This window comes from Grampus griseus (assembly GCF_964374135.1).
Source record: "Grampus griseus genome assembly, chromosome: 10".
NCBI lineage: Eukaryota > Metazoa > Chordata > Mammalia > Artiodactyla > Delphinidae > Grampus > Grampus griseus.
In genome coordinates, this window is record NC_139004.1 from 47,594,251 (window position 1) to 47,619,792 (window position 25,542).

The 25,542-nt window shown below is 36.3% G+C and overlaps 1 protein-coding gene across 1 annotated transcript in view; it reads right to left on the bottom strand.

The window, feature by feature from the left end:
- NEK10 (NIMA related kinase 10) overlaps nucleotides 1–25,542 on the bottom strand; it is a gene marked incomplete at its 3' end in the record, with an annotated part of 277,172 nt that overhangs the window by 184,921 nt on the left and 66,709 nt on the right. Inside the window, exons 22-23 of the mRNA XM_082664201.1 lie at nucleotides 25,399–25,501; nucleotides 1,302–1,377 (exon numbers count right to left, since the gene is read on the bottom strand). Coding sequence (XP_082520327.1) covers nucleotides 1,302–1,377; nucleotides 25,399–25,501 — 179 coding nt within the window. The remainder of the gene's footprint in view (nucleotides 1–1,301; nucleotides 1,378–25,398; nucleotides 25,502–25,542) is intronic.

Here is a 25,542-nt window from a genome sequence, read left to right on the forward strand (position 1 = left end):
TACTCTATAGATTTCCTGCCCCCCACCTCAACACACACACAAAATTATCATAATAGCAATTCTAAACTGAATTCACAGTCTTGGGAATAAATGTGCTTATTTTTAGTTTGTATTTTATTTGTTCTGTAATTTTGATTGACAATCAAATCTGTTCAGGAATATATGATTATTTAACACTTTTATGATTAAGCTTTTATTATTTTTGAAAAAGAATACAAAGTAGAACAAATGAAAACTATTATTCCAGCAACAAGTAATGGGTGAGTCATATCCTTATTATTAAGAGATTAAGTGCCCAGATAAACTATCAGTTTTCAAGGTACAATATTAGCCTGGCCACCAATCTCTACATCTTCCCATGAAGCTAGTTTCAAAAACAAAGATGTAAGAAATTTCTAGCAAAATAAATTCACCCCTTAAAAACACTATGTTGCACATTCTTGTATGAAAGCACTTTGTAAACTGGGGCTGTTATTTCCAAATTCCACCCTCCTTGGAGAAGATTCATTCTGAATCCTACCCCCAGGACTCTGCTGCATAATAGACCAGATTAAAAAAAGAAGATGGAAGCGTCTTGATTGCTTGACCCGACAAATGAAATTTCAGAATATTTCCCTGAAATCTGCTGCATCTACGGACTACCATATCTGTTTGCTAATTTCAACAGATTCAGACAAATGATATGTGATCAGCAAAAGAAGATTCTCACTTCATGATAATTAATGGATTGCAAAGGAACCCTAAAAAGCATGCTAAAAAAGTCTCAATTCATCAAAATAATGCTCATTTACCCAAGAAGCACCAACTTTGTAAATATATGTGTAAGTATATATATCATCATTTATTCATTCACATAATAAAATTTATTCAGCACCTATTATTTGCCAGATGCTGGGACAGGTATTAGGACATAAAAACCCTTTCCTTGACCTTGAATGTCTATAGATGGAAAGAGAGTAAAAGAATCATATATAAAATAGATGCAATAAAATGTTCCAAGTGTCATATTGCGTAACAAGTCTACTAATTCATTCACAGATTCATTCAACAACTCTGTACACCTACTGTGTGCTAAAGATCACTTCAATTACAAGTAATTGAGGGGCAGAGTTACCTTAAAGGAAAGATAGTTTGTTATTTTAAACACATAATGGTACGATTCTATACATGTGTATTACCTGGGTAATTGAGGAAAACTTATTAAATATGTAAATATCTTTCCTTTGCAAGCCAAGAAAAGAAATGAAAGCCCAAACCAGTTAAAAAAAGGTGTTAGAGAGCCATAAAATAATTGTCCTTACCAGGAATACAGAATTGTTCCTACAACAGATGTAAGTTTGCTGCTTTCTTGTTTTTGCTTTGCCAGGCCAAAGTCAGCTACAATTCAAGAAACAAAACAATTTGATTATATTTTCCCAGAATTAGCATTGTTCCTTAGCTTTTAACATTCTGCAAAAACAAAACAAAACAAAACAAAGAAAAAAGCTATTACAATTCACAAGAGAAAGCTTTTCTTGTTTTCCCTGTCAAAATGCCCCATGCGCCAATCTTCTGAACCACTCCCAGCCTTCATTAATGGTGTACATACATTAGGTCATTATGCTATATATATTGACATAATGAGGTTTCATTAAAAAATATTAAAAGAGTCTTTCTGACTGGAAGATAGGACAAAGTACTTATTGAACTTGTGATTCTACTTTTTTTTTTTTTTCTGTACGCGGGCCTTTCACTGTTGTGGCCTCTCCCGTTGCGGAGCACAGGCTCCGGACGCGCAGGCCCAGCGGCCATGGCTCACGGGCCCAGCCGCTCCGCGGCATGTGGGATCTTCCCGGACCAGGGAATGAACCCGTGTCCCCTGCATCGGCAGGTGGACTCTCAACCACTGCGCCACCAGGGAAGCCCCGTGATTCTACTTTTTTAGATTACCCTTTATAATTTTCAAATAAATAAAATGAATCTAATGTTTTGGCATATGGCAGTCATCACCTCATCCGGCTAAAAAAATAAACAAATATGGTAAGCCTAAATAATCACCATGAAGGTCTGAAAACCTGAAATGGATGGTATCTATTTGTACAAAGTCATAGTAAATAATAATGTTCACAATCATCTCAAAATACTTATATAATAATATAATTATATTAATACAATGGATTCTAATTTTTAAACTAGAACACTAAATATTTATATTTAATATTAGCATTAGCTATATTTTTCAAAGCACCTTCACATACTTCTATTTTTTAAGCCACTCAATAACTTAGATCAAAGTGGTAGAAACAGATATTATTCCTATTATCATTGTATGGATTTACAAACATTTCAAGAGGTTTAATTACTAGAATTAAACAAAAAGACAGTGTTGAACCAGGGCAAAAATTCAAGTTGCTATTCCTAATAGTTTGATGTTCACAATATCACTTTTTAAGTGTACTAAATATGTATGGAATTTCACAGTAATGAATTTTAATAAAAAGTATTTGATTATCTATTCTAAAGTGTCTTTGACAGGTTGAAAATATTCTGGACTACCTTTGACTTCAAAGTAATATTAATTCATGTTATTAATAATAATATCCATTTACAAAACAACAACCTTGAACTAGCACAAATTTAGCTGCTTACATATATTGTCTGTTTTAATACTCACAGTGCAATAGGAATTATTATAGTTAGTGCCTGTTAGTGCTTAAAGGCAAGGACTCTGGAACCAAACAGGCTCAGTTCAAATCCTGGCTTCATTATGTGCTACCTGAGTAACCCTGGGCAAGTTATTTAATCTCTCTTTGCAATAGTTTTCTTATCTGTAAAATAGTGATTGTAATAATATAGATAGTAGCGCTATAATATTAAAATCTGAATAAGTTAACATATGCAAGTGTAGTATAGCATAGTGATAATCAACTGATGTATATCGCTATTTAATCTTCACAACCACCCATTTTATATATGAAGAAACTGAGGCTCAAAGAGAATTAGTGCCTTGCTCAGGGTTTCTCAGGGAGAAATGAACAGAGTTAGACATGAATTTGATGTTGCTCAATTCTAAAGCCCCAAATTCTTATCAAAACAGAATACAATACTGCCAACAAAGAAAAATCAGTCCCAAACCATTTTATTTACAAATTCAACCAAACACTTAAGGGATAAATATCAGTTATGCATAAACTCTACCAGAAAACAGAAGAGGAGAGAACACTTCCTAACTCATTTTATGAAGTCAACATTACCCTGAACAAGTCCATACAAAGACATTACAAGAAAAGAAAAGCACAGAACAGTATTCCCCATGAGAATAGATACAAAAAATAAGTAAATCCAATCTAGGGATATATTAAAAAGGATAACACATAATAACCAAGTGGGGTTTATGCCAAAAATACAATGCTGATCCAACATTTAAAAATTAATCAATATAGTTCACCAGATCAGAACATTAGAGAAGGAAATCATACAAACATCTCAATAGTTGTATGAGAATAATTTGAGAAAATTCAGTATCTATTCCTTTTAGCATAGTGGAAAATAGACAGGCATTTCCTTAACCTGATAAAGGGCATCTATGAAAAACCTACAGCTAACTTTCTAGTTAATGTTAAAAGATTGAATGTCTTTCCCTTAAGATCAAAAAAACAAGGCTGGATGTTATCTTGACTTATGGTGACCATTTCACAGTATATAACAAATATCGAATCATTAAGTTGCACAGCTGAAACTAATACAATGTTGTAGGTCAATTATATCTCAATTAAAGCAAAGAAGAAAAATTAAAAAAAGATATAGCCATCTTGTTAATATATTGATAGATATTTTGAAGAGATTGTCATATAAGAACATTTTTAATGTGCCTTGATAACTGAATTTTTCAAATAAATCAGAAAACATTATTTTCTCTTTCCTTTCAAAAAAAAAGAAAGAAAGAAAACATACTAATTACAATACCATCATAGGAACAAATATCTAGGAATAATATGACAAAGGACATGAAAGACCTATGCAGGGAAAATTATAAAATTTTGTTACAGAGTCATTAAAGAAGATTAAAATTAATGGAGAGAAAGTCCAAATTCATGGATTGGGATTTTCAATATTATATAGATTTCATTCTTCCTAAACTAATTTATGTAATTCCAATCATATGTCTTCATATTTTGGGCAGAACTTCACAAATTGAGTATAAAATTCATATAGAAATAGAAACTGCCAAGAGGAGCCATGGAGTTTAATATAAAAGAGGACGAAGTTTTCTATAGTATATTAAGAATTATTACAAGTCTATAGTAATTAAGACAAGGTAGTATAAACTCAAGGATACAAAGAGAAAAAGGCAAGGATGTCCACTCTTACCGTTCCTATTCAAGATTGTACTACACATCCAAGTAAGTGCAATAATTGCATACAAATTTTTGTGCGAAGATAATTTTTTATTTCTCTTTGATAGATTCCTTGGAGTGGGATTACTGGATCCTATGATAAGTATATGTTTAATTTCATAAAAAACTACCAAGCCAAAATATTTTCCATTGTGTTCTCACCAGAAATGTATGAGAGTTCTAGTTGCTTCTGCCTCCTCACCAGCATTTTAAGTTATCAGGGGTTTTTTAATTAGCCATTTTAACTAGTATGTAGTGATAGCTCAGTATAGCTTTCATTTGCATTTCCCTAATGACTAATGGTGCTGAACATTTTTTATGTATTTATTTGCCATCTGTGTATCTTCTTTAATGAAGTGCTTGTTCAAAGTTTGGCCCATTTTGTCATGGGGTTGTTTGTTTTCTTATTACTGAGCTTTCTTATTATTTGTATTATTGATACTAATTCTTTGTCAGATAGATGATCTACAAATATTTTCTCCTTGTCTTCAACTTGTTTTTTCATCCTCTTAGTAATAACTTTCATAGAACAGAAATTTTAAACATTAACGAAGTTCAATGAATTAATTTATATATATATATTATGGTTTTTATGTTATAGTTTATTTTCATTTATTTATTTTACTCTGGCTGTGCTGGGTCTTCTTTTGGCAAGTGGGCCTCCCTAGTTGCAGCGTGTGGGCTTTCTAGTTGTGGTGTGTGGGCTCTAGAGCATGCAGGCTTAGTTGCAGTATGTGGGATCTTAGTTCCCCGACAAGGGATAGAACCTGGGCCGCCTGCATTGGGAGCACGGAGACTTAACCACTGGACCACGAGGGAAGTCCCTTGATGTTATAGTTAAGAAATATTTGCCTAGTCCAGGCTATTCTGCTGAAGAGGCCACATAGAGAAGAGGGGTCCTGGTGAATGAGAGGCCAAGTTCCAGACAAAAGCCAGAACTAATTGCCCATCATGTGAGTGAGCCTTCTTGGAAGTGGACACCCAGGCCAAGTCAAGGCTTCAGATGATGCAGCCCTGGCTGACAGCTTGACTGAAGTCTCATGAGAGACCTTGAGCCAGAATCATCCAGCTAAGCTGCTGCTGGATTCCTGCTCCTTGAAATGGTGAGAAAATAAATGTTTGTTGTCTTAAGCCACTAAGCTTTGTGGTAATTGGTTACACAATAATGGATAATTAATACAACCATTATCACCTAGTCCAGGACACCACGAACTCTCATCCAGGCTACTGAACTATACTTTCTAAGCAGACTCCCCACAGCCATCACTACCCTCCAAAACATAATTCTCCATACCAGAGTCACAATGATCTTTGAAAGACCTAAAGCAGATATCACTACCTAAAGGTTAAAATTCTTTAAAGGCTTCTGATAGATACTAAGAATAAAGACCAAACTACCAGGCCTAAAAGGCCATACATGATCTGGGTTTTCAGAATGGTCTTTCTTGACCATACTATCAAAAACTCATCCCTGGGCTTCTCTGGTGGCACAGTGGTTGGGAGTCTGCCTGGCGATACAGGGGGCGCGGGTTCGTGCCCCGGTCGGGGAGGATCCCGCGTGCCGCGGAGTGGCTGGGCCCGTGGGCCGTCGCCGCTGGGCCTGCGCATCTGGGGCCTGTGCTCCGCAGTGGGGCAGGCCGCAGCAGTGAGAGGCACCCGTACCGCAAAACAAAAACAAAAACAAAAACAAAAAAAACTCATCCCTTTCCTCAATACTCTCCTATTATATTTATTTAATTCTTACTATCTTTCAATCTGAAATTACTTTCTTTGTTTTTATTTACGTAATATTCATTTACGTATTGGGGTCTGTAATTCCTAACCAGAATGCAAGATTCATGAGAGCAAAGATTTTGTGTGGTTTATCACTGTAGACAGATGGAGATGTATCTTTCGATACATATATAGACATATATGCATATGTCTGAGTATATTTATCTATCTGTCCTCTCGATACAGTAGTACTACTGACAAATGAGAGGGCTAAGCTCTACAGGTGTTTTTAAGAACTATGCAAAAGCTAGATGGCTTGCTATAACTTTTCCATTTCTCTATAGTGCAATGGAGAAAACTGGTAGAAATAGCATAGTGTTTCAATATTTTGGGGAGCTCACTATAATTTTGGCATACATAAACTTTGACCAACTTACTATCTAAAATAATACTTTGACTTTTAGTTCTAATGCTACATAGAAATTATCCTGTTTCTATAAAAATGCCACTGATTTTGAAAGGCAAAAAACCAAGGGGTGGCACTCACAATGACTCTACTCACTCCAGTTAATTGAGACAATGGCAGAAACTTGGACAGCTGTCTGCAAAATCACCGATGGTCAAGAAGTACTCTTAAAGAGGAAAAAATCTAATATTGTTTGGCTATTTAGAAAATTCTGGTAGCAGCATTAATGTTTTTATTACTCTTTCCACATCTGTGACCATATTTGGAGTGGAGGAAAAGGTTTTATTTCAGAAAGTGTGGTCATAACAGCATTCATGTGCTAAAATAGAAATTTAAAAATGACAACAGAAAACATTTTATATATAGCACATATTAAAAAGGGTAAAAACCCTCTCCTTTGGTAGAACAAATGATACCAAAAATGTTAGCATAAAATGTAGCATAAAGATTCTACAGTAGAATCTTTATGCTACAGCCTGAAGCTGTCAACTTTCAGATGGAAAAGATGTGTGGTTGAGACCCTAGATTCTTGCTCTGTTGTTTACTATCTGTGCAACATTGGTTACATCACTCACTACTCTGTGTTCTCAAAAAAATGGCCTATAAACTTACTTCTTGCAGGGGTTTCTCAAATAAAACTATGACAATAGATGAGAAGCATTTGGAAATACTGCACAGATATAAAGTGTTCCCATTCTTCTCCACATGAGCTTTCATCCATCACATGTCTGTCAGAAGCTCCCAAGTTCACAGCCAAGACAGAAAGCCCTAGTCTTTGTCTGGGGATTCACCCCTAGCCCTATGAAGCACCTGCCTCTTCACACCCCATCTGGGATATCCCAAACCGCAGATAACATCACATCTTCCCCACTGCCTAGGCTTGAAGTCTCTGACACGTCTCTCTTGCTCCTATACTTACTCACTCACCAGGTCTTATATCTGAATTTCCAATTGTTTCTGTGATCACAGTTTAAATATGCCAGTAGCCCAGGCCCTCTCTATTCCTGCAATAACTCAGGTGTACCTCATCAGAAAGCTTTTCCTTATAATCCATTCTACAAAGTATTTAACAGTGGGAAAATCTACCAACCCCTGCCTTCATCACAGTAGGTCCCCATTAAGTATCAGAAGGTCTCCTGATTACTATTCTTTATAAAGTTTCCAGCTGCCCTATCTGGCCTTCAAGATGGTACATGTACTCACTGATTCACTTATTTGTCCAACAAATATCCACTAAGTATATACTATGTTCCAGGTAACGGGCTAGGTACTAAAGATAAGATGGTAACCACATCAGAAACCATCCGTATTGACACAACCCTTAGGACCAGTGGCAGAGATACACATTAAACCAAGAATCACACATATAAATGTAAATTTACAGTTAGGATAAGATCATTAAAGAACAGGTAGATATATGATATTATGAGAGGGTAATGTAAGGGACACAGCTGATCAGGAAAAGCTTCTGTGATAAAATGGTGGTTGAATGAATATATGAAGGAGGACAGGTGTTAACTAGGTAAGAAACCATCCATATTGACACAACCCTTAGGACCAACGGCAGAGATACACATTAAACCAAGAATCATACATATAAATGTAAATTTACAGTTAGGATAAGATCATTAAAGAACAGGTAGATATATGATATTATGAGAGGGTAATGTAAGGGACACAGCTGATCAGGAAAAGCTTCTGTGATAAAATGGTTGAATGAATATATGAAGGAGGGCAGGTGTTAACTAGGTAAGAAAAGAAAGAGGAGAAGAGACTTCCATGCTGAGGAAGCTACATATACAAAGGTCCTGTGATCAAGGGAGCATGGTCCATTGAGGAACTGAGAAAAAGCCAGGCTTGCCAGAGGGTAGAGAATCAGGGATAAAGGACTCTGCAGGCCATGCTCAGATGACTGACCTCTCTCATTATCAGCCAATCTAAATGTCCACTCCAACAAAGTATTGGCCTCACCCTTGTACCACACTTGATTATGAGCACCTGGGTGCCCTTAAGCCTGCCTTTTTCTTTGCCTGAAATGGCTTCCCTAAGGGAATACTATAAAGAGACTCGGTTAAAAGATGAACTCTAGAAGCAGACATGGTTCATCCCTGGCTCTGTCAACCAATTACTTGGGTGATTTAAGCAACTTTCCTAACCTCTCTAAACTTCTTCATTATCTGTAAAGATGGGAATGTGCTTGAGAGTATTGGATGAGATAAAGGATGTATAACTTTTATCTCATAGTAAATAATCAAGAGATGTAGTTATGGGCACTTTCTCCTATCCTTCAAAGCATAGCTAAAATTTGTGTCATTTTAAAATGTCTTCCCTGAGCAAAATAAAAACAAGGAGTGACTCTGACAATTTTAGGAAGTGATAAGTTAAGATCCCCATAATACTTGGCAATGACAGAAGATTCTGCTTGAGCATAACTATACAAGAAACCAGAAGAAAGATGTCCACCTTGCAACCCCACTGCATCCACTATTCTGCCTTTTCCTTCTGCTTCAGTAAATGCAGAGGTAACCTTCAACTTTCATAGCAATGGAATTATCAGTAACATCCTGTCAGTGTAGGGCTGCACAGGGGGATGAGAAGTGTTTCCCAGAAAGATGCTCAGAAAGTTTTCCTCAGAAAATCCCTGTCCCACTGGCACATCTGCCTCTGTAGATCATGCAGATTTCTAATCCCTACCCCCAAAACTTCCCTCTGACCTTCCTCCAAATGAAGTACAGCTGATATTTACAATATTATTTCTAATTCAACAAGTGAAAGTCTAATCAAGTCTAAAATGGAATTCCCTAAAATTCAGAAAATAGTTAACAAAATGGCAATAAGAACATACCTATCCATAATTACTTTAAATGTAAATGGAATAAATGCTCCAATCAAAAGACATAGAATGGCTGAATGGAAACAAAAACAAGACTCACGTATATGCTGCCTATAACAGACTCACTTCAGACCTAAAGACACACACAGACTGAAAGTGAGGGGATATAAAAAGATATTCCATGCAAGTGGAAATGAAAAAAAAAAGCAGAGGAAGCAATATTGATATTAGACAAAATAGACTTTAAAACAAAGATTTGTAACAAGAGACAAAGAAGGACATTACATAATGAGAAAAGGATCAATTCAACAAGAGAATATATACTTATGTATACATACGTATATACATACCCAACATAGGAGCACCTAAATATATAAAGCATATATTAGCAGACATAAAGGTAGAAATTGACAGTAACACAATAATAATGGGGGACTTTAACACCCCACTTACATCAGTGGACAGATCATCCATACATAAAATCAGTAAGGTCTTAATGACACATTATACCAGCAATCTGGTATAGATTAGATATATTAATCTGTATATTAATAGATATATACAAAACATTCCAACCAAAAAAAGCAGAATACACATTCTTTTCAAGTGCACATGGAATATTCTCCAGGATAGATCACGTGCTAGCCCACAAACCACATCTCAATAAATTTAAGAAGATTGAAATCACATAATGCATCTTTTCTGACCACAATGGTATGAGACTAGACATCAACTACTAAAAAAGAAAAAAAAAAAACTGTAAAAAACACAAACACGTGGAGTCCAAACAATATGCTACTAAACATCTAATGGGTCAGTGAAAAATATCAAAGAGAAAAAAAAAAAAAACCCTTGAGACAAATGAAAATGGAAACACAACAATCCAAAATCTATGAGATACAGCAAACGCAGTTCTAAAAGCAATACAAGTCTGTCTCAGAAAATAAGAAAAACCCTAAAACAAAATCTAATCTTACACCTAAAAGCACTAGGAAAAAAAACAACAAGTAAAACCCAAAGTTAGTAGAATGAAAAAAATATTACAGATCAGAGTGGAAATAAGTGAAATAGAGACTAAATACACAATACAAAAAAATCAATGAAATAAAGAGTTGGTTCTTTAAAAAGATAAACAAAATCGATAAACCTTTAGACAGACTCATCAAGAAAAAAGGGAGAGCGCCCAAATAAATAAAATCAGAAATGAAAGAGAAGTTACACCTGACACCACAGAAATAAAAGAACCATAAGAGATAACAATGAACAATTACATGTCAATAATATGGGTAACCTAAAAGAAATGGATAAATTTCTAGAAACATACAATCTCCCAAGACTAAACAAGAAATAGAAAATATGAACAGGCCAATTACCAGTAAGGAAATTGAATCAGTAATAATAATAATAAAAAAAACTCTGAACAAACCAAATTCCAGGACCAGACAGCTTCACAGGTGAATTCTATAAAATATTTAAAGAAGAATTAACACCTATCCTTTCCAAATTATTCCAAAAAATTAAAGAGGAAAAAAATACTTCTGAACTCATTCTATAAGGCCGGAATCAACCTGATACCAAAATCAGACAAATACATCACACACACACACAATTTACAGGTCAGTATCACTGATAAATATAGATGCAAAAATTTTCAACAAAACATTAACAAACTGAAGTGAACAATACGTTAAAAGGATCATACACTATGATCAAGTGGGATTTATCCCAGGGATGCAAGGATGGTTCAACATCCACAAATCAATCAATATCATACACCACATTAACAAACTGAAAAATAAAAATCATATGATCATCTTAATAGACACAGAAAAAGCTTCTGACAAAATTCAACATCCACTTATGATAACAACTCTCAACAAAGTGGGTACAGAGGGAACATACCTCAACATAATAAAGACCATATATGACCTTTATTTACTTTCATCATTTACTCAATGATGAAAAGTTGAAAGAATTTCCTCTAAGATCAGGAACAAGACAGGATGCCCACTCTTGCCACTTTTATTCAACATAGCATTGGAACTCCTAGCTATATCAATCAGACAAGAAAAAGAAATAAAAGGAAGCCAAATTGGAAAGGAAGAAGTAAAACTCACTGTTTGCAGGTGACATGATACTATATATACAAAATCCTAAAGATGCTACCAAAACTATTAGAACTAATAAATGAATTGAGTAAAGTGGCAGAATACAAAATTAATATACAGAAGTCCATTGCATGCTTTACATTAACAACAAACTATCAGAAACAGAAATTAAGAAAACAATTCCATTTACAATTGCATCAAAAAAGAATAAAATACATAGGAATACACCTAACCAAAGACCTAAAAGACTTGTACTCAGAAAACTATAATACACTGATGAAGAAAATTGAAGACGACACAAACAAATGGAAAGATACACCATGCTCATGTACTGGAAGAATTAATATTGCTAAAATGACCATATTACCCAAGGACATCTACAGAGTCAATCCAATCCCTGTCAAAATACCAAAGCCATTTTTCACAGAACTAGAACAAATAATTCTAATTTCTATGGAAATTAGACCCTGAATAGCCAAGGCATCTTGAGAAAAAAAGGACAAAGCTGGAGGTATCATGCTCCCTGATTTCAAACTATCCTACAAAACTACAGCTATCAAAACAGTATGGTACTGACACAAAAACAAACACATAAGTGAATGAAACAGAATAGAGAGCCCACAAATAAACTCATGCTTATGTGGTGAATTAATCTATGACAAAGGTAAGATTATAAAATGGGGCAAAGACAGCCTCTTCAATAAATGGTGTTGGGAAAGCTGAACAGCTACATGCAAAAGAATCAAACTGGACTACTTTCTCACACCATGCAAAAAAATAAATTCAAGATGGATTAAAGACTTAAATGAAACCATAGATTTCCTCGGAGAAAACAGGCATTGTTTGGCATTGAAATTGGTCTTAGGATTTTTTTTATATGTCTCCTCAAACAAGGGAAATAAAAAAGCAAAGATAAACAAATTGAACTACATCAAACTAAAAATCTTTTGCACAGCTATAGGAGATACCAAGAAAATGAAAAGGCTGCCCACTGAATGGGAGAAGATATTTGCAAATGACATATAAATATATAAACAGCCATACAACTCAACATAAAAAAGAAAACTGATTAGAAAATGGGCAGAGGACCTGAACAGACATTTTTCCAAAGAAGACATACAGCTGGCCAACAGACACATGAAAAAATGCTCAACATCACTAATCATCCGGGAAATGCTAACCCAAAACACAGTAAGATATCACCTCATACCTGTCAGAATGGCTATTATCAAAAAGACCACAAATAACAAATGTTGGATGTAGAGAAAAGGGAACCCTTGTGTACTATTGATAGGATTGTAAATTAGTACTGCCACTATGGAAACAGTATGGAGGTTCCTCAAAAAATTAAGAATAGAACTATGATACAATCCAGCAATTTCACTTCTGAATATTACCCAAAGAAAACAAAAACACTAACTCAAAAATATATACGCACCCTTATGTTCACTGAAGCATTGTTTACAATAGCCAAGATATGAAAGCAACCTAAGTGCTCATCAAGAGATGAATGGATAAAGACGGTGTGATATATATATATATATATATATATATATATATATATATAAATATATATAAATACACACACACACACACAGTGGAATATTACTCAGCCTTAGAGGGCATTATGCTTAGTGAAGTAAGTCAGACAAAGACAAATACCATAGGATTGTACTTATATATGGAATCTAAAAATCAAAACAAACAAAACAAATGATAACAAACACATAGATAAAGAGAACAAATGTATATGGCCTGCCACTGTTTGTGGCATGATTCAAGAATCTAAAAGGCTCCAATGCCTTCATTACACTTAGGAGGGTGGGCAGACTGATCAGAAAATCAGATGTGTAGTACCATACATTGCTGAATTAGTCTCTGTAAAAACAGACACTCCCACCTACTCTCAATGCTGCTTCAGAGAACACACTTCGGGAAATCTCCCAGAATAAAAATAATGTGTCCAGAGCACATCAGATTCTACTTCTTATATTAAACATTTTCTCAAAGAACTAAATTATATCCCAATATGCCCATATGAAAACACACACTAAAATAATCTCTACTTTATTATCTTTCATCTTTAGTGTTTTTATATGGACATATAAATCCAAAACTTCTGATTAACCCAACATTGGAAAGTCTTTATTTCTAAGTTTTTCCTAAAGTGGTAAAGATTTGGTGCCTCCATATTCTCTCTCCCAGCCTATTGTCTCACCAGAAGAGACTAACCACCAGCGTTAGGAACTCACCCTGCTGTGACTTTCTCCCGATTACTATTCTCATCTTTTCCTCAATGCAACTGCTATTCAAATCTCAGAACTGCAGAATGACCCACTAATGGTCATAAAATCAATAATCTTAAAATTTTTTTAGAAGTTGGATTTGACTGAATTTGCTTCAATACTTCTTCATGGCAATATAAGGAAACTGTGGTGGACTTGACAGAAAACATTCTTGTTTTTTAGTAACATGAGGGCGACATGAGAGAAATTCCAGAAATTCTGTGGCTACCCTTCCAACAACAGATGCTATGAGGGTATGCAATACAAGTGACTCAATATTCTGTAGACCTTTGAGAGCACTCAAGTTCTGTGTCAGCTCAAACTCGTATAGACACTAAATCTGATTAATAGGAAATAAACCACAGAACAGGCTCAAAACAAGAAGTTAGGTCAAGAGACCTAACTAATTCATTTTTCCTCTAATGACACAGATTTCTCAGCTACAGTTGAGTCAACCAACAATAATTAAAATCCTCTAATCCTTTAGAAACATTTAAAATGCCAGGGATTCTTCAATATCAAGACAGGTCTAATTTGATTTCTCAAATTTTGGTGGCATTCAGAAAGTAAAATCTTTCCTTTAGATAACTTTGGGTTACACTGTTTGCTGAGATGATAGTGGGAACTGCTTGTATCTTTCCCCATTTATGGACCTGCTTTCCACCTTAATCCCCAATTCCTCTTGCATTAAAGCACTCTGCTTAGGCGATCTTGGCTATCATATCAAGATCTCAAAATTCATTCATTCACTTGTTCATTCATTCTTCTAACTATTTATTCAACAAATATTTATTAAATGCTTTGAGAGGAACAAAGTCAAGGAAATTGGTTTCCCTTAACTCAAGGAGGGATTGGCAATAAACCAATGTCTTATGTGCAATGAGCGAGGCCAGGCCAGTGTACTAAGGGAGCCCAGACTCGGAACCTATTGGATGTGGACATCAAAGATGCCACCTGGAGGAGTGGCATTAGAAGTGAGTAGCAGCAGGGCATTCTGGACAGAGAGAGTAACACTTTGGAAGCCACAGAGCAATACAACCACAGACTGGTCTATTCAGGAAACAGAAATCTGTCACATGAGTCCAGAGCAAAAGGCAAGGAGAGATCAGGAGGAAAGGGCCTTGGGTGCCCTAGGGAATCTAAACTCTATCTTAAATGTCATGGGGAGCTACTTGAAGAATTTTAACCAGGAAAAGGCTATAATCGCATTTCTAACTTAGCATGTTAGAAATCTCACACGTTAAATTTCCTCACCTAATTCTCTGTCAATGGTGTCACAATCTTCATAAACTCAGACTCTTTCTCAACTGTTGTCACACCTCATTAACGGGCTAGCAACCTTTTTAACTCTGGGTCCCAAATAACTGCTGAGTATAATCCTTCTGCCATATCCTTTTCTTCTGCTGCCATGGGTAAAACTTACACGTCTTTACGGAAAATTGCAAGAGCTTTAGCGGCAAATACCACAGACTAGCTCTCCAAAAGCCATTGACCACCCCCACCTCCCTTTCCCATCTCCAGCTGTACAGCCGGGGAGCTCACCTAGAGAGTCTCCCTTACAGTCAGGGGTGGTTGCATGAGTTCGCTTTGGCCAAAATAATGTAATAAGTCTAACAGGAATCCCTGTGAAAGACCCCTGTAAAAGATTTTCTTCTATGATAAAAGGAGTAGCTATTCAAAAAGAAGAATCTGATTTTTCACCCTAACTGCCACCCTGATTCCTGTCTTTGGATTTGGTAATAATGCCTGGAGCTCTGGCCAATCTGCTGAAGAAAATGGAGAGAAAGAACAGAAAAACCTAGATTGTAGCTGACCTCCTTGAGCTGCTGAACCAGTCCTGGCACATCTCACCTCCACTTCCTTTGTTATGAGATAACTACGTGTCCTCGTGTTATTAAACCATTGGCATCCTGGCTTTTTGCACCCAAATATATCCAAACCGATCCACCTCCTATACTGGGGATCTGTCTCCAGTTGTTCTCCACGGTGCCCCCTCACCTGCCATCACAATGATCTCTCCATCCCAAATCTGATCACATAGTTTTCAGTCTGAAATCTTGAAGCTAAATCTCTGAACAGATGTCAGAGTCCCAGCTCTCACCCACCAAAGCCTCTACTGAGCATCTTGCTAGCCCCTCGGCACGCTGTACAGATTTGGGTCTCTAATCCTTTGCATTTGCTGTACCCCTACCTGAAACGCTGTTACCTGTCCTGCCCAGCTCCTCACCAGAAGGCTCCCCCAGGCGGAATTAGTCACATTTTCTCCTGTGCGTGATAGTTGTGGAAGACTATATAACTGCTCACCCACATTCTTTCTGGGGGAGGAACATATCCTCACCCTGGTGAACTTGGCTGGCTTTGACCAATGAATTCTGAGCAGAAGTAATATCTGAAACTTTAGGGCAGAGCTTTGAGAGCTGAGGTATGGTTTGCCATGCTCTCTCTTCCCTACCTCTGATGTGGAAGCAGGTATGGAGGTCTTCAGCCAGCCTGATCTCTGAGCACAGCTCCCTTACTGACCTACAATGCTCATGTATTATGAACAAGACAGAGACCTTGCTGTTTTAAGCCATGGTGGACAGAGTTTTTCTATAATGGGGCAGATGATAAATATTTAAGCTGTTGGGGCCATATATGGTAACTGCCATATATTCTTCCTTTTAACACCATTTAAAAATGTAAAACCCTCTTAACTCACAGGATGTAAGAAGACAGGCCACAGCTGGATTTGTCCCACAGGCTGTAGTTTGCCACTGTTTTAAGCTGCTGAGACTTTCACATTACTTATTACTACAGCATAACATGTCCCATCCTAATATATTTTGCATAGACAATACTCTAGGCTTTATCATCCGGTAATACAACTATAAGCTCCATGAAGATAGTGATCATGTCTGGAATGCTTGCCTTGTTCGCCACAGGATACGGCAGCTCAGAAAATAATTGCTGAGTGAAGAACTGAAAGTCCTTCCCATAAGACTCAGGGGACAGAGACCATGGCTTTCATCTTCTACCCACCCCCACATGTCTAGCATACAATGGCATTTGATGAGCATTTGAGCCTTTGATAAATGTTCCATTGACTTGAGTATGCCCTTGTTATTACCAGTAGCAACAGCCACATGTCATTGGAGAAACATCTAGAAATATGCACGGCCTGTTTGGTTGCAGGATGAACATGTGACCTCCTGAGTCATGCGCCAAAGCCCATGTCTGAAATCTATTACCTATAGCTTAATGAGTTTTGTTTTTTCCTTTTTCTTCCTTTTATATTTGGGAGCAGGGAAGAAAAGGGGGCATGCAGGTTTTACATTAAAATGTGTATTTGAAAAGCCAAGAAATGTGAAATGGTGGGTTCAGAGGCAAGTTCCCTTTCAGCAGATTCTCTCCTACTTGGCAGCAGGCAGCTGGCAGCATTTAGGGCCAACTTTGTGCTTCACCTGGTGTGCCCCTGAGTCAGGGTCTGCTCCCTTGTGTGGCCTCCAAGTCTGTAAATATACTCAGGGGCGAGATCTGGGCATGTTTCATGGCCCAAATCATTGAAAAATCCAATCTTTTAAATGTAAACATATTTAGACATTAAATTAGATACCATTTGTAAAACTACACATACCCAAATATGTTATTACTTTCTTCTGCCTCATGAAGGCAAACTCCACTTGCTATATAAATAATTGCAAACCAAGCTCAATCTTAAATCATCTCATTCACCTACATTGAGAAAAAAGAGGAGAAGGCAATTTTAGTTTTTCTACAACTCTTTTTTCTGGTCATATTTTCAATATATTTTGTCTCATGCATCTTAAACATCACTTGGTAATTCTGTGCTTCTTTTCTGGGAGTAAATAAACCTAGCAAAAGAAAAGAGAAAAATAAAATACGACACAGTTGTCCCTCTTTTGAGATATGCTTTCACGTGTGTACCATGGCCTATTTTTATAGGCTTTATGAATTGCAACTTTATTTAAACCTCTCAAATTATGGGAATTTTATACATTTGGTTTCAAATTAATGCCGTAAGATTTTAATTTAACGATAACCCTTCTTAGAAACAAGAGTCTCTAATGTCCATATTTATATCAATAGTGATAAACACTGAAAAACATATTTCATCACTATATTTTATTTTAAATATTTTTAAATAGTGATGTCAGTTCTCTATGGATTATCTTCATAGTCATAAAATCATTTTATACTCATTGAAAATAATGGCAGCCCATTCATGTCCTGCAAATAATTACTTTAGTGGAGAGAAACTGAACTAGGATAAAATTCTGTTCTGAGATTTATCACTGCTTCTTTATTTGAAACTAGAAAAATATTGCCTCACTTAAAGCTAAAAAGTCTAAAAAATTGAAAATAATTTTTAAATTAATAACACTTAAGTATAAGCCTAATAAATAGTAATAAGAATAAGGTTAGGCAGACTTGCAATGAGGGGCAGGACAAAGAAAAAAAATTAAGGTTTTATTATTTTTGTAAAACAAAGTAACTTTTTCTAGGGAATCCTTTACAATTTGAGTGTGAGTAAAGTATAAGTATATTTATTAAAGTTATAGAGTAAACAAGGGAAGTGGGGTATTTTGTTAAGTTCAATGTGTGGACTTAATAATGTAACTAGCCTGCCCATTTTGGGTTAAAGGATGGACTGACTTATGTGTTTATCTCTTCTAGCTCTCAAAACCTTGCTAAAGTGAAGGGAAAGGAATTTTCCTTGAAAAGATACCCACAGGGACAATGAGATGTGACAACAGAGGATGATATATTCCAATGAATTTTTGGAAGATGGGAAGTAGAGGAAGGATGGTACACAGCAGGCGTCCTAACCCATGTGCCTGAGAATAGAAAGGCCAAAAGGGTGCTGCCCAAGGCAGAAGTGAAGTACAAATCAAGTCCCCAGGAATTAAAATCAAGTCCCCAGGTCCTGTCCCATACTCACACATGGTGCTACCAGTAAATTGAGTTCTCTTTGTCACTAGAAGAAAAATAGACATTTTGCAAAGAAGCTGAACCAGAAAAGCACCAAGCAGAGTGAGGCTGAACTCATGGGCATTCAGTGAAAATCTATCAACTGAACGTTGCTCCCTGAGACCTCTTCATCCACACTGCTCCCAGAATGACAGCAGACAGAAGAACATCATCTCAGGCAAGATATTGGGAGTGCATTATCTGGAAAAAGTTTAAGCAATGACATTGGGGGTCTCCTAAGGAAATTTTTCACTGTGCTCTAAAGTCCACCAGATGACACCCTTAACTGGAACACACAGCCTTTTTAATATGTTTCTCATAAGTATTAAGGGCCAGCTTAGATCAACAGACATTTGAGGAAAATCTCCAACAGGAAATAGAGAGCACATGAACCAGGGAAAAAAAAAACCAAAGATGGATCCAAAAGATACAGAAACAATTCAGGGTGTGGAAGAGAAAAGTCTATATTATACTGAGAGAGAATAAAATCAAGATTCCATGAAAATGGAATAAGGAACAAGATGAAATTTGAGGGGATTAAAAATATATTAATCAAAATTAAATATTCAATATAATCACTAAAAAATAAAGTTATAGAAATAACTATAAAGTACAAAGAGCTGAAAACTAAGAGAACAATTATTTTAAAAATTAGACTACAGCAAGTCCCCGACATACAAATGAGTCCTGTTCTGAAGTGCATTCATAAGTCCAATTTGTTCGTAAGTCCAACAAAGTTAGCCTAGGTACCCAACTAACACAATTGACTATATAGTACTGTACTGTAATAGGTTTATAATACTTTTCACACAAATAATACATAAAAAACAAACACAAAAAATAAAGGAAACATTTTTAATCTTACAGTACAGTACCTTGAAAAGTGCAGTACAACAGCTGGCATATAGGGGCTGGCACCAAGTGACCAGGCAAGAAGAGATACTGACTGGAGGAGGGAGAGGAGGTGGGAGATGGTAGAGCTGAAGGGTCATCAGCAATAAGAGATGGAGGGCAAGCTGCAATTTTACTCACACCTGACATTGGTGGAATGCACGTTCACATCTTTGAAAGTTCACAACTTGAAGGTTCGTACGTAAGGGACTTATGTATTTAGAATATACAACATCTAAGAATAATAGGAATTCTAGAAGAGGAAACACAGAAAGCAGATGGAAGAAAAGTAGTGAAAAAACAGTGCGGGAAAATTTCCCAGGAGTGAAGTTTTAAGTCTCCAGATTGAAGAGCAGACCTAGTTTCAGACACACTGAATGAAAAGAGACCCACCCAAAGCAGTGGATAAAGTGAGCATCCTAAAAGTTTCCAGAGACATAAAACAACTCATGTATCAAGCAACAGGAATTAGAATACCATTGGATTTTCTAACAGCAAAATGGGATACTAGAAGACTGGAGTAATGCCTTCAAAATTTGGAAGGATAATCATGTTCTTCTGAGAATATTACACCTAGCCAAACTAACAACCAAATATGAGGGTCCCTCAAAAATATTTTGTGACATATAAGCATCTAAAAATTAAAACTTCCAGTGGTGTTGGGAAAACTGGACAGCCACATGCAAAAGAATGAAACTGGACTGCTATCTTATACCATACACAAAAGTTAAGTCAAAATGGATTAAAGACTTGAATGTAAGACCCAAAACCATAAAACTCCTAGAAGAAAACATAGGCTCCTTGACATTGATCTTGGCAATGATTTTTAGAATTGACACCCAAAGCAAAGCAACTAAAGCAAAAATACACAAGTGGGACTTCATCAAACTAAAAACCTTCTGCACAGGAAAGAAAACCATTAACAAAATAAAAAGGCAAGCTACTGAATGGGAGAAAAGATTTGCAAATCACATCCAATACAGGGTCAATGCTGAAAATATATAAAGAACTCATACAACTCTGTAGCAAAAACAAAAAAATCCCAAAAACAGTCTGATTGAAAAATGGGCAGATCTGAATAGATATTTTCCCAAAGAAGACATATGATGGCCAACAGGTACATGATAAGATGTTCAATATTCCTAATCATCAAGGAAATACGAATCACAACCACATGAGATATATCACTTCACACCTGTTAGAATGGCTATCATCAAAAAGGCAAAAAAAAAAAAAAAAAAAACAAGCATTGGTGAGGATGTGAAGGAAAGGGAACCCTTGTGCACTGTTGGTAGGAATGTAAATTCGTGCAACCACCTTGGAAAACCTATGGAGGTTCCTAAAAATATTAACAATAAAACTATCATAGATCTAGCAATTCCACTTCTGGGTATTTATCCAAAGAAAACAAAAATATTAATTTGAAAAGAGTTAATTGCAGCATTACTTAAAATAGCCAAGATATGGAAGCAACCTAAGAGCTATCATAAATGAGTGAATAAAGAAAATGTATGTGTATATATGTATCTATATCTACATATATTTACTCATATGTATATATGCATTATACACATACATATATATACATGTATACACATACATACCTACATATATGATTCAGCCATAAAAAAGAATGAAATCTTGCCACTTGCAGTAACATGGATGGACCCTGAAGGCATTATACTACGTGAAATAAGTCAAAGACATACTGCATAATCTCACTTATATGTGGACGGTAAAAACCAAACAAACAACCCCCCCAAAAAAAACAATGGAGGCACTTCTCACACACTCCAGTTGTGGCAGCCCTATTCCTCCCTGGCCTGAGTGAGCAAGTGTGCTCCAATCAGCTGCTGCTTTCATTCTCTCTTGCCTGGGCAGGGAACAGATGCCTGAGGGCAGCCCACATGCAGAGGTGAGGCCAAAACCAAAGCTGAGCCCCAGGGGCGGTGCGAATAAGGAAGAGGAATGGAAATCTCTCTGTGCAGCTGCACAAGCTGTGGATTAAATCCTCATGATCAGCTTGGTAAACCCTGTGTCTATGGAATATCTAAGGGACAACGAGTGCTCCCACAACTGAGACCAGTCTAGCTCTAGCAGCTGTGGACTTTGGGGGCAAGTACACATAGGAGTCGGGCCAAGTCAGAGGCTGAGCTGGCCCCACAGTGCCCATAGCGGGTCCAGAGACCTACCTAGAGGTATTGGAAGGCCTCCTGGGGAGGTGGGGTTGGCTGTGGCTCATGGTGGGGGCAAGGACACTAACAGCTGAGGCCCCAGGAAAGTATTATTATTACTGTTATTTTTTGTTTTGTTCTGTTGTTGTTATTGTTTTTATTTATTTTTTCTTTTCTTTATAAACATTTTTTAATATATTTTTTATTTTTCTACTTTTACTTTACTTTTTGTTATTTTGTGTTTTTTCTTGTTTTTGTTTTGTTTTTAGATATAAACATTTTTGATCATTTTTGTGTGTTTTACATTTTCTTTGCTTTTTTTTTTTAGTTTGCTTTCTGCTTTTGTTTTGCTTTTTGTTTTTGTTAGTTTTGTTTTTATTGTTCGTTTTCACTTTGGGGTTGTTTTGTTTGTTTTCTTGATTTTAGTTTTCTCTTTTTTTTCCTCTTTGTTTTTATCATTTGTCTTGTGTTTTGTTTGTCTGTCTTCTTTTCCTTTTTTTTTCCTTCTTCTTTTTTTTTTTTTGCGGTACGCGGGCCTCTCACTGTTGTGGCCTCTCCCGTTGCGGACCACAGGCTCCAGACGCGCAAGCTCAGCGGCCATAGCTCACGGGCCCAGCCGCTCTGCGGCATGTGGGATCTTCCCGGACTGGGGCACAAACCCGTGTCCCTTGCATCAGCAGGCGTACTCTCAACCACTGCGCCACCAGGGAAGCCCTCCTTTTTTTTTTTTTTTTTGCTGTGCCACTTGCCCTGTGGGGTCTTGGTTCCCTGGCCATGGGTCAGGCCTGAGCCTCTGGGGTGGGAGTCCAGGACACTGGAGCACCAGAGAATTCCAGGCCTCAGGGAATATTAATTAACATGAGCTCTCCTGGAGGTCTCCATCTAGATACCAAGACCCAGCTCCACCCAACTGCTTGTAGGCTCCAGTGTATACAAATATCAAATCATTATGCTGTTCACCTGAAAATAATATAATGTTATATGTCACTTATACCTCAAAAATTTCTAAATAAGAAAATTTTTTAAAGTAAAAATTATAACTTCCAAAGCACTTTTTCCTCGGAAAGTACTAGAAGATACACTTTGGCAAAATAGGGGAGTTAGAAAAGAAAGAGAAAGAGACAGGATGTAGGAAATAGAGACTTTGATCAGAAAAGGAGCATGGGAATTCCCTGGTGGTCTAGTGGTTAGGATTTGGTGCTTTCACTGCGGTAGCCCAGGTTCAATCCCTGGTCAGGGAACTGAGATTCCACAAGCCACACAGTGTGGCCAAATTAAAAAAAAAAAAAAAAGGAGCATGAAAGTTCCAGGACAATGGCTGTGCAGCAGACCTAAAGTCAAACCCCGTCTACATTACAGCAAAGAGGTGTAGGAAACGGGTGTCCAGGAAAAAAAAAACTGAGAGTAACTGTCATGTTTGACCATGTGGAAATAGTACAGAGAGGGCTTTTATAATCTTTTTAGAAGATTTGTGAAGAAGAAATAAAAGGTACACAGAAAACTAGGAAAATAAACAGGAAGGCAATTATTAACTCTAGAAAAAACAAAAGGTCTATAAGGAAGGAGAGGTAATCAACATTGAACAATAATTACACAGTAGTAATAATGTAAATACTGAATGCTGATTTAACCCCAAATTGTGCTATAAGTGTATTGCAGGGTGGCAGATGGGGACAAAGAAAAAATAAGAAAATTGAATCTTCAACTATCACAATGGAAAGCCAGATACCAGAAGAAAGAGCTAAAAAGACTGAAAAGTGATTGTTTTAGGGAAATGGAACTGGGGGTTGCAAAGAGGTAGGCTTTTCTTTATAAGATTTTTAGCACTATTTTATTTTGTAAACCATTTTTATGTGTGCTACTGGTTAAAGAAAATAAATATAAAAATTACTTAAAATAAGTTTAGAAAGAAAATAAATCAGGCTACTACAATAAAAGATTAATCTCAATGTATTTAAATGTAACCAAAGGAAATGACTGCAGCTAATCTTAGTAAGAAAATGGAATGTGGGGTTGGCTATTACTCAGAAAATATGACCTGAATAGTCATCTTAGAAGGATTAAACAGATCTATTAAACTATTAAACAAATCTATTTAATACTATTTAAAATTATATATACTGTTTGCTATGAAATTCAAATACACAATTTATAATAATCCTTATTAACTTATAAATTAAAATATCTACAAGCATATAAATAGTATTAAGGAAACAGAAGTGTAATTTATAAAAAGTAAAAAGCTTATGATGAACAAAATTATGATTAACTTCTAATGATTAAGCAAATGTGTATCTGAGATGAAGAGTCACAATTATTTGGTCTCATCTCACATTTCACAAAGCACTGGCTTGAAATATTTCCAAGTAACTTTGCATTGAAGGTTATCAATAAAACTTCTGTTTTAGGATATTCTTTATTTTTTAAACTGATATAACATGTTCTACTCTAAAAAATCTGGACAGTGAATCTAATCGTTGTTACTGAGCATGTGGTTATGGGTAAATGTGTACATTTGGAATTGCCTTCATGAGGAATCAGATTCTTCCAAAACTAAGAGACTCAGCTTTAAAATGTTGTCAAATGTCTTTCACATCAATAAAATTTAGGGCAGTGGCCTCCAAAGCTGGGTGCCTAAGGCAATCCACTGGTGGGTGGGGGTGGGGTGAAAAATATCAACACCCCTATTTTGAATTTTAATGTACCCCTTTATAGTTTATTTCTGTTGACTGTATGTACTATAGAATAATTATACAGTGATATGTGTACAGAATTCATAAATAAGCATACATATTGATATACTGGAGTGTATTATCAAAAGAATTTACTAATGGAATTTCATGATCACAAATATTTGCAGACCACTGATTTAGAGATGTCTCCCTACTTACAGTTGGCAAACGATTAATAGTCCATGGGAGTAACTTAAGTGTTCGTGAGTGAAGAGGGCAGGAGAAAGCTAATATATCGCTCTAAGCTAAAAAGTTCATTTTAACTTATGATTAAGAATTAGACAACTTACCTGCTACAGTTGAAAATATTGTGATAAAAAGTGAAAATGTTGAAGTATACAAAAGGCTGGATTTTTTACAGCCCTTGATATGTACATTTGTTACCCATATGTCACAGACTATATTAAAATAGTCCAACAATGTGCTCATGTGATGGTTCTAAAAGGCTTTGTTGATGAAGAAGTGTTCTACAGAAAGGAAAAAAACCTAGAAACCATTGATTTAGGAATTAAATGCCCAAGCAACCTAAGAGTATTTTATTCTCTCATATAGGCAAAATACAACTCAGTCATCAAGAACTACACTAGTCACTGTCCAATACAGTATCCACTAGTCACATAGGGATATTTAAATTAAATAAAATTTGATATAATTTAAAATTCATATCCTCAGGCACATAGGCTATCAGACACGTTTCAAGTGCCTGATAGCCACATGTGGCCAGTGGCTGCCATACCAGACAGTGCAGACAGAGAACACGCCATTCAGTGCAGAAAGTTCTATCGAACAACTCTGCCCTAGAATAATATTCAGGGACTCTCAAGTTGAAAATTTTCAGATTTTTATACTTACTAACTGTTACTCTGTCCTTATCCCCCAACATAATGTTGTTTGGCGTCAGGTCTCTATGGATGATCCTCTTCTCCTTGTGTAAGTACCGAAGAGCTAGGCACAGCTTCAAACAGCAAAGAACAAACAAATGTTATTTCCCCTATA